The sequence below is a fragment of the Fukomys damarensis genome, unplaced genomic scaffold (genome assembly GCF_012274545.1).
Source record: "Fukomys damarensis isolate Sample0158 unplaced genomic scaffold, DMR_v1.0_HiC HiC_scaffold_7, whole genome shotgun sequence".
Taxonomy (NCBI): domain Eukaryota; kingdom Metazoa; phylum Chordata; class Mammalia; order Rodentia; family Bathyergidae; genus Fukomys; species Fukomys damarensis.
In genome coordinates this window covers 18,872,832-18,882,841 of record NW_022900919.1, presented here as the reverse complement: position 1 = coordinate 18,882,841, position 10,010 = coordinate 18,872,832, and the positions used below count along the sequence as shown (strand labels likewise).

Below are 10,010 nucleotides of genomic sequence, written 5' to 3'. Positions count from 1 at the left end.
AAAAAAAAAAAAAAAAAAAAAAAAAAAAAAAAAGTCCATCTTTTCTCCAAGACTTGAGGTGTTATCTTTATCATAGCCTATATTTCCATATATACTAGGATCTATCTCTGGATTTTTATTCTATTCCATTGATCTCTTTGTCTATTCATTTTATTCATGCTCTAACACCATATTGGTTTTGTTTGTTTGTTTGTTTGTGTTTTTTGTCCCCAGCCCCCACTTTTTTTGGTACCGGGGATTGAACTCGGGTCCTTGCACTTGTGAGGCAGGTGCCAGAACCAGTGAGCTAAATCCCCAGCCCCTCATATTGTTTTAGTTACAGAGATTTTATGGCACATGTGTAATATCTTTTGGGCTAATTCCATTGTGTGTGTGTGTGTGTGTGTGTGTGTTACTGGAGGTAGAACCTAGGGCCTCATGCATGCTTAGCAAATGTCCTATCGCTAAGATACACCGCTGCACTCTATTCCTAATACTCTGCTTTTTCTGGGCTTTTCTCGGTCGTCTTTTTTTTTTGAGACAGGTTCTCACTGTGTAGTCCAGGTTGGCCTTCAACTCACTGTGTAGCCTAGGCCGACCTTGAACTCACAGCTATCCTCCTGCCTCAGCCTCCTGAGTGCTGGGATTACAGGCGTGCACCACCTCACCTGTTTTCGTAGCTATTCTTGAATATTTGTTTTCCTCTGTGAATTTTAAAATTAATTTGTCCAGCTCCAAGAGAGACAGGTGTATTTTTATTTGGATAATATTACATGTAAATGACAAAGTTGAGGAGGATTGGCACCTTCCTTTATAAATGCTGTATTCATGGCTAGTTTACCCATCCACAAACAGGAGATGCTGTTCTTTTTATTTAAGTTTTAAATAAAACCGTACTATTGAACTTTTAGAAGTTTTCAAGTTTTCCTCCTAAATATTTTAAAACTCTCCTTCCCTCCTCCTTCCTCCCTCCTCCACTAGTTTCCCTTTCCCCCTCTTCCTTCTTGTTGATATTGCTGATCTTAGTCCGTGTTTATGACACACAGGTTATTAGGACCTTGTACATGACGAGTCTTCACTGTACCTAGTTCCCATCCCCTCCCTCTCCCCCATCATCCTTGGTGCCCCGGACCACTTCCCAGCTGCAAAAGATCCATCCCCTTGTCTCGTTCTGTCCTTCCTTTATTTTTCTCTTAGTTTGTACTTAGCCTTACTCAGAGGAGAGATACCATATGGCATTCAAACTTGTGTGTCTGATTCATTTCATTCAACATTATATTTTCCAGGTGCACCCATTTTCCTACAAATGTCTTAAATATATCCTTCTTTACAGCTGAGCAGTATTCCATTATATATAGATTCCACATTTTCTTTATCTATTCCCAGATATTTTTACTACTGACATCCTTTCAATCTGTTTTATACACACACACACACACACACACACACACACACACACCTTTTTTTGGTACGGGGGATCGAACTTAGTTCCTTGAGCTTTCGAGATAGGTGGTAGAACCACTGAGCTAAATCTGCAGCCCACAAACATTTTTTTCTTTTATTTGTTTTGTTTTTTTGTTTTTGTGGTACTGGGGATCGAACTCAGGACCTGGCACTTGCAAGGCAGGCAAAGGCACCACTGAGCTAAATCCCCAGCCCACACACATTTTTTTCTTTTAAAAGTAGGACCACACTGTACAATGATATCCTATGGACATATTCTGGCATCATTGGTCTTCTGCATCATTTTTAACGCCTCTGGACCTAAATTCCACATCCTAAAATACGGTCATTATACCTGTACTTTATTATTGGACATTAGAATGTTTCCAGTGGTGCCACTATTTTGAGTCCAGGCTAAACACTCTGACGTCCAACCATGGATGTGACGTTGAAGGCTGTTTCTCGGTAGACACTCATAGAGAGAAGATGTCCTAGATGGAATCCTGAGACAAATTCTTCCAGTAATGAATGTGCCAATTAGCCGTCCCCTCAGGGCTTAGAGTCTTAATTATCTTTGTGGGTTGGATTTCACATCCTGTTTGCTGTGTGTCCCAGATTTTGCAGGCTTATTGCTTCATCCTGGAGAAGCTACTGGAGAACGAGGAAACTCAAATTAACGGCTTCTGCATCATTGAGAACTTTAAGGGCTTTACAATGCAGCAGGCTGCCAGCCTCCGGCTCCCGGATCTCAGGAAGATGGTGGACATGCTGCAGGTTAGGGGTTAGCACCCAGAGCCGCCCTCCGGTGCTACCAGTGTCACTGTGCTGGCAGCGTCCTAAGGATTTGCTCTCTGTGCCATAAAGAGCAGTGACGGCTGAGCATAGTGGTGGAGGCCTATAATTCCAGCACCTCGGGAGGCTAAGGCAGGATTGCAGGTTCAAGCACAGTCCAAATAAAAAAGGGCTGGTGATGTAGCTCAGTGCAAAGGTCCTGGGTTCAATCCCTAGTATTGGAGAAAAAAAAAAAAGAACTTGTAGTCCATTCTACAGGCAAGTGGGTTTGAAAAACCGCAGTCACCAAAAACCCAAGCAAAGCTACCATTTCATTTCTTCACTCAGCTCTGGGCATTCTGCACCCATGGCCAAGGGTTGGGTTCTATGCTTCTGGGGCTTCTTCCTCCCTGCAGCCTGGAGTCCCGAGGAAGTGAGGGGCCCCAGCAGCTGGCCCGAGGATGAAGCCATCCCTGGGCTGGCCTGGGGGGCAACACACAGTGCTGGACAAGTCAGTCCCCGTACCATGGGAGAGGCTTGGGGTGAGGAGAGCCTCTCAGGCCATCGGGGCCACGTGGTGGGGCCCCTGTCCCTGCAGGATTCCTTCCCGGCCCGGTTCAAAGCTGTCCACTTCATCCACCAGCCGTGGTACTTCACCACCACCTACAACATGGTCGCGCCCTTCCTGAAGAGCAAGCTGCTGCGGAGAGTGAGTCTTTGAGGAGTGTGGGCCGTAGCAGGAAAGAGCTCTGGGGGCAAGAGGGGTGGGGTGCTGTGGGGCAGGGATCCCGCGCGTCCACCCGACTGCGCTCTGGTCCTGCGCTGGTGGGTCCCCGGATGGCACAGACACGGAGGACTGTGGAGAAAGGCCTTGTCCTCCGCCCCTCTCCTCCCCTCCATCCTCCTCCTCACGAGTCCTCCTGCTCAGCTGTCTCCTTTCTTCCCCGTAGGTGTTTGTCCACGGAGACGACCTCTCTGGCTTCTTCCAGGAGATTGACAAGAGCATCCTGCCTGCTGACTTTGGGGGCACCCTGCCCCCATATGACGGCAGGGTGACTGCAGAGCAGCTCTTTGGGTCCCAGGCCCAAGTTGAGAACACGGCCTTGTGAGGCACCTTCTCCATCCGAGCTGTAGTTAGCATCACTGGCCTCGCCTCAGCTGTCCCGGACCCAGGCTGGCAAAGGGTTGCCTGAGGTGACGGTAGTTTCCCTACCCTCCCTACCCTTCCCTGCCATCCCCAAGATGGGGGAGGGACAGTAAATGAGGGGGAGTCCTGTGAACAGAAGGATCGGGTGGTTACATCCCCATCTGCCTCAGAAGCTGTAGGACAGTGATTTTGTGTGAAGGTGAATTTCAGACTCCAATTAGGCCTCTCGATAATTTCCTTTGTCAGAGTTCAGCTGCTTAGGGTCTGTAAAAACAGACAAGGAAGCAGGGTTACCTCCCCTCAACAATAAATAGGATCAAAGTGAGGGGACTTAGGCTCAGATGATTTGTCATTCATCACCTATAGCTGGCGACAGGTTTTCTGCAGAATTCCAGGAAGCAAACAGCTGTGGAGCAGCTTCCTTTTAGGGTGGCCAGCTCCCCTCGGGTGTCACCTGATGTGTGCAGTGAGTTAGGAGCTTGGACCTCCTTCAGGTGGCAGTCATGTCTCCTGCCTCTACCATGGGGGGATGGGTCCGCTACACCAAAAGCCCCTTCAGAGCCCTGGCCTTCATATGCACCATGGAAGCGCTCGTCTTCCGTCTCCAGTACGTCACAGGGCGGAGGAGCTCGTACTAGCCAATCTGCATCCTTTGACAAATGCTTTCCTCTTACGGAGCTGGTTTTCTTCAATGGTTGGTGACTTGAGTGTGTTGCTCATTTTTGTAGGTGCCAACCCTCCACAGAAACCCACTTCCTAGGCTTGAGGCTTCTCTGAGGAAAGTGCTGCTTTTATGGGATGGGGCTCCCAGGTACTGGCAGATACTTCTCCCAGGCTGCCACCCTTACCTTCCCAGCTGGGGGCGGACATCCTGTTGTCTGGCTAGTGGTGGCAGGTGAGGTTACCTGGCAGGGTTGCCACCACTGAGGTATCTCAGGATCAGTCCAGGACATCTGCTCTTGCCTGCAGGGTCACCCCCTTCCTTGGTGCCATACTCTCCTTTTGTGACTGACCTTCCAGATGGTTCCAGATCGTAGGGTCAATCCAGTTGCGTCTGCTTTCACACCTTTGAGACTTACCCACAACATCTCTTTTTCTTGTTTTGTATGTATTGATTTCTTTCACCCTTTCTTTCATCCCTAAGGTTTGCAGTCTGCTTATTTATTACCCAAGAAATTCCTTTCTTTATAACATTCCCAATCAACAACCCAGGGACATCCATGGTATTCACACAGGACTTGTGAGCTGGAGGAAAATCACAGCAAGTTATCATTAATGTGGGCAGAAGGCTGGGAGGCTGACCAGTGAGGATTTCTCCCCTGGGAAGCCCCTCTCCATTACTGTTTAAAAGTCAAAGCTTCCCTGTATCAAATCAAAGCTTACATGGGTCCTTGATGCGAAAACCTAAAAAGAATGAGGCTACTTGGAGGGAAGATCGCAGAGGGCTCCCCGAGGAATTTCTGGAGCTAAGATGGCATTTCAAGCATGGCTGCATGGGCAGCAGCTCTGTCCTGTGGGCAAGTGGGGTCCAGTGGAGATGGGCATTTGACAAGGTGGAGGGTGCCTGTGACCCCTGTAGAGGTGTTGGTGGGGGGTGGGGTGGGGCTGAGCTAAAGAATTTAAAAGAAAGTATTTTTTGTTTTCAAAATATATTTCTAATTTTGGGGGGAGTTTGTTTTAGACAGTCTCACTATGTAGTTGAGATTGACCTGGAACTCACTATGTAGCCCAGGCTGGTTTTGAATTCACAGCGATCCTCCTGTCAGCCTCCCTGTTGGTGGGGGGTGGGGTGGGGCTGAGCTAAAGAATTTAAAAGAAAGTATTTTTTGTTTTCAAAATATATTTCTAATTTTGGGGGGAGTTTGTTTTAGACAGTCTCACTATGTAGTTGAGATTGACCTGGAACTCACTATGTAGCCCAGGCTGGTTTTGAATTCACAGCGATCCTCCTGCCTCAGCCTCCCAAGTGCTGGGATTACAGGCGTGTGCCACCACGCCCAGCGATTTCTAATTGTTTTTCAACAGTTATATCCCAAATCTGAGGGATGACATCTGAGGGTCAATCCTGTCATCTCTCCCGAACCCCAACTTGCAGGAGCCCTCTGGGATGCAGACTTCTGACCTGTGGTGGATCTCAATTTGTCAATGAGATCAGGATAGAGAGAAAACTTCAGGCAGATGTTGGCCCAGGAGGCTCTCAGGCAGCCTTGGCTCCTACTCAAATCCGAGGGAGGATGGGGACTGCCCTTAAAGTCAGCAGAGCCAGGACCTTAGCTCAGAGACCCTTTTCTGACAGTAATGTCCAGCAGCTTTGAGAAAGAAGCCCCTTGTGGTTGGGACCTGGTGAAACTGCTGTGACTGTGGGTGTGTACCGCCACCTGCTGGTCTTGTTTGGCACTGGCTCCCTGGGGACAAGCGGGGAGCCCTCTGCCAGACTGGCCTGGGAAAGCAGTGCTGCCTCTGGGATAAGGCTTGTGGAGATCTTGAATGTTAAAAGCTGACATGTAGTCGGGTGTGGTGGTGCCTGCCCGTAATCCAAGCCCTCGGGAGGCTGAGGCAGAAAGGCAGCAAATTTGAGCTCAGCCCAGACAACTTAGTGACTTACAAAAACCATTTCAAAAATTAAGTTAAAAAAGGGCTGGGGATGTAGCTCAGTGTGAAGGCCTTGGGCTCAATCCCCATACCAAACACAAAAAGCACAAAACCTGACATGGTGTTAGGCTCTCAAAATCCCAGCTGCTTATTTGTGTGATTCCGCATGCCCCTCCACTTCACTCTGCACTAATGAGATAGAAGAACAGGGACGATGAAACGTGCTTGAAAGTCACAGCCACAGGGAAGGGAACAAAGCATGAACTTTAAGGCGATCACTTGGTGCCCTAATTAATGGTTCCTTCTGGAGACATCTGGGATGAGGCAGGGACTCTGCTGAAGACAGTGACTGAGGCAGAGCTGACAGGTCTCAGGGCTGCATTTCTGCTGTCTTCCTGTGGCCCTTGGGAGAAGGGAGACAGCAGATTCTGGAGGCTGTGGACAGCTGTGGGCAGGGGTCTCAGAAGCAGAGGACTTGCCCCCAACCTTGATAGCCTCTCACTGGGATTGGCCACTGGGAGCCTCCAGTTCATCAGTGACACTGACACTGGAGGACCTTGTGCTGCCTGGTGGCCTGGTGAAGGCTCCTGGAAGAGGCGTGTCCTTGTCTTCAATCAAGTCAGCCAGGGAGGGGGGGTGGGCATCACCTAAGAGGTGCATTGGACCATCTCTGGTCCTCCTCCTATGGGGGCTGCCACTCTGGTGTTGAGGATGGTCAGCAGGGTTGGGTCTCAAAGCTCACAGGATCCCCGGAGCCTCCATTTGAAGGTTGCACAGGGAGGGTAGCATCTGCTCTGCTCTGGAGCTCGCTGGCAATGCAGAATGTTAGGTTCCACCTCAGCCCTGCTGAATCAGAACCAGCAGTCTTAAGAAGACTCCCAGGGGATTGGCCATTAAAGAGCCCAAGAGTGGTCTGCAGCCTCCCTTCCAGTTGGAATCCTCTGGGAGCTTTAAATGACTTTGGCCTGGGCTCTGACCATAGAGGTTCTGCTGTACTGGGTCTGGCAGGCACCCTGGCCAAGCTCCCTGTGGCTCAGATGTGCACTGCGTATGCCCTGTGTGTTGACATACGGAGAAGGCAAGGCTAAGGAAGAAGCAACTCTGGCAAGCGTCAGTATATAAGGATTTGAAGGCCAACTTTACACCTGAGCAGACAGGACAGACAAAGTGAGGCTGCCAGAGCCTGGCTCCTCTATCCTGGGCTGTGAAAGCCCATGTAGAAGGCAGCAACAACCACAGGCTAACTGTCCTAGACTTAAGAGCAAGTTCTTCTCAGAGACTGTGTCCAGAGGTAGTCCTGTGGGTGTAGGTGAATACACCTTGTGAGTATATTGAGAAAGGTTTGATGGTGCACACCCGGCTTGTCAGCATTTGCAGCTTGGAGATGCTTTGGGAAACTATACATATCCAGGTGTGTCTCTGCTTTTCCTGTGGGCCCATCAATTGGGTGCTGTGATATGAAGGTATACCACAGGGACACTTCTCCATTTCACCCCACCCCAGCAAGTGATCTGTGAGTGGGACTCCAAGTGAAAGCCACAAGATGAAGTAACACCAGCCCACTGAAAATGTTATTTGAGCTCTCAAAATCCTGCAGCAGGCATTCTTATAATTATTCCCACCTTTATCCCAAGTAAAAACTCTCAAATCCGACATTGAAAGCTTCGTAGGGTCAAAGGACTAGGAAGTACAGAAGATAGGACAGGACTCCAAGCCAGCAACTCTTGTTCTGGTTTTGTTACTGCTGTTTTGTCTCCAATATTTATTTCTGGGGGTGGGGAGGTGTAGGTAGGAGAGGGGAAGAGGAGCAATGAGGTGAGAACTTGTATGTAAGCCAGGTCAGTTTCCTCAGCATCCTCAGATAAGGGCAAGTGACTTTAAGAGGAAACCAACCAGCGTTCAGTGGCATCAAAAGGGAGATGAGGGGGGCACATAGGTGTCACTGTCTAGCATGAGCTCTTAGCTGCACATAGGGTGGAAATCATAATGTGCGTAGGTTCCAAGGCTAAAGTAAAATACAAATTCACTGTAAGAAAGAAACAGGTGGCTGCTCTCTGGGAAGGACAGCAAAGCTGACAACACATAGACAGCGGGCCTAGTTAAGGACTGTGGAGGCAGCCACTGCAGACAGAGCCCCCTGCACAAAGGAGACAGTTTACTTTCATGGACTCTCAAAGGAATGCCATTTACTACTCATTTTCTAAAGTGGGGGCCGGGGTCGCTGGGCAGGGAGTTTAGTTACTGAACTCATCCCGTCTGCCTGCACATCCTGCTTCCTCATCTCAGGGAATATACAGACTTGCACCTTTGATTAACCATTTGCTCTCTTTCTCCCTCTTTTTGCTTCTAAGTGCAGCTGCCTGCTTGCTTCCTACTAGGCAAGTATTTCAGTGTCCTATTAGCTCACCGCTGCTCTGGACTCGGAGGCAGATTGGCTGGGTTCAAATCCATCTCTGTAGCTTTCTCTGTATTTCATTCACTTTGTGGCCTTGAGTAAGTTGCTTAACCTACCCTAAGTCCTATTTGCCCTGTCTTGTAGCCACAATGAGAGGGGGGCTTATTTGGTCCCTTTTGGGAGGAGGTTCAGCAATTCAAGGCCAAACTGCCTGCAAATGTATTTGAGCCACTCAGAAAAAGGGATCCCACCTTCCTGTAACTTCCTCTAGGAACACTCAACAGAGACAAGAGGAGGGGAGGTTGTCACAAGAGGGGAAAGAAAAGTGAGGTGTTTGGGCTGATGCACGGGAAAGCAGCCGGCCAGTGAAAGGCGTGACAAGTATGTTGGACCTACTGAGGCAGTCAGGAAGTGTCACCGAAGACAAATGAGAGGGCCGCCTAGCAGAGGTATAGCAGATGACACTTGGAGACACTGCTGGCACCAACCTCCCTAATGCCCTGGACCTGAAATGTTTTCCAGGTAACTCTTTTCCTAGGTAGGGATTCTTTGCCTAGGTAGGATTCTTGGGTCAAAGCAGTCCGGATCTCTTGTAGGCACAGGAAGTATGGTGGGGGGAGTTAGGGGAACTTGCTTAGCAAGTTTAGGAATAAGGTTTGAAATCTGATACTGGGCATTCGTTGGTCTTGTGAATGGCACGCCTTTCAAAGCCAACACTCCTACCCTGTCCTGCTTGTCAAGGGTTTTTCATGGCCCAAGAGGGAGGTGGCTCAGGGTGCAAGGATGGGGTGGGGTCCAGCTCTCTTGGCCGAGCCAGTGCCTGGGCTGGGAAACCCTTCCTTCAGGTTCAGAGAGATCCGAATGAGAACGAGAAGATAACACCATCCCCACCCCACCCCACCCAACCTTCACCTGCTCTTCAGAGAACATTACTGGAAAAGCACAGTCATTTCAGCAAGTGTTGTATGCATTTGCCTTGAATTTGTCCACATGGTTCATTTGGTTTAGAAAGGGGCTCCATCGACACCTGACTTATTTCAGCTTTTGGCTTGCTTGCCGCAGAGGACACAGTGGGCTGGCAAAACTTTTGGTATTTTCTTTGCAAGGCAGGTCAGGTGGGAGGGGAAACTGGGGTTTCTATTATATTCATGTTTTGGTGAAGATACAGGAGGGATGGATCCCTTTTCAGTAGAAAATCTCCAACACACAAAGCAAACAAACTCAATACCAAATTTTTAGTCTTTATTTTTTTAAGTAAAGAAATTCCATTGAATCAAAGATAACAAAATTACAGTTTTTGTTTGTAATGATCTTTGTTCACCACCACACAGAATCAAAAGTAATATGAGAACAGAAAACGATCAAGGACATTATTGTTTAGTATAATTTCTTAGTAAAGGTAAATATCCTCATATTTGAAAAAATTGCATTGCTAGTTGCAAATCTTAAACACCTTGGCACTGAAGGATCCTGTATTTCTTCCCAAAGATCCAGCAGTGCAGAGGTGCTAGGAACAAAAATTCAAAAATACAGTATTTTCAGGGCAGCATTTGAAATTTTAGAAAACTCAAAAAGAACAAAACAAACAAACCAGAATTGGGAATGTAAAAGTGATGGTTCTTAAAAATCAATCTGGAAGCAGATCTGCCAAGAGAAAAACATGGCTGAAAGGGGTTTTGTGGG

General features: G+C 48.3%; 1 protein-coding gene across 1 annotated transcript in view; it reads left to right on the top strand.

Moving 5' to 3' along the window:
- Window positions 1–3,662, top strand: part of Rlbp1 (retinaldehyde binding protein 1) — a 10,440-nt gene extending 6,778 nt beyond the window's left edge. Inside the window, exons 7-9 of the mRNA XM_033761087.1 lie at window positions 2,038–2,196; window positions 2,792–2,902; window positions 3,144–3,662. Coding sequence (XP_033616978.1) covers window positions 2,038–2,196; window positions 2,792–2,902; window positions 3,144–3,302 — 429 coding nt within the window. The 3' untranslated portion in view covers window positions 3,303–3,662. The remainder of the gene's footprint in view (window positions 1–2,037; window positions 2,197–2,791; window positions 2,903–3,143) is intronic.
- Window positions 3,663–10,010: the final 6,348 nt, after the last annotated feature.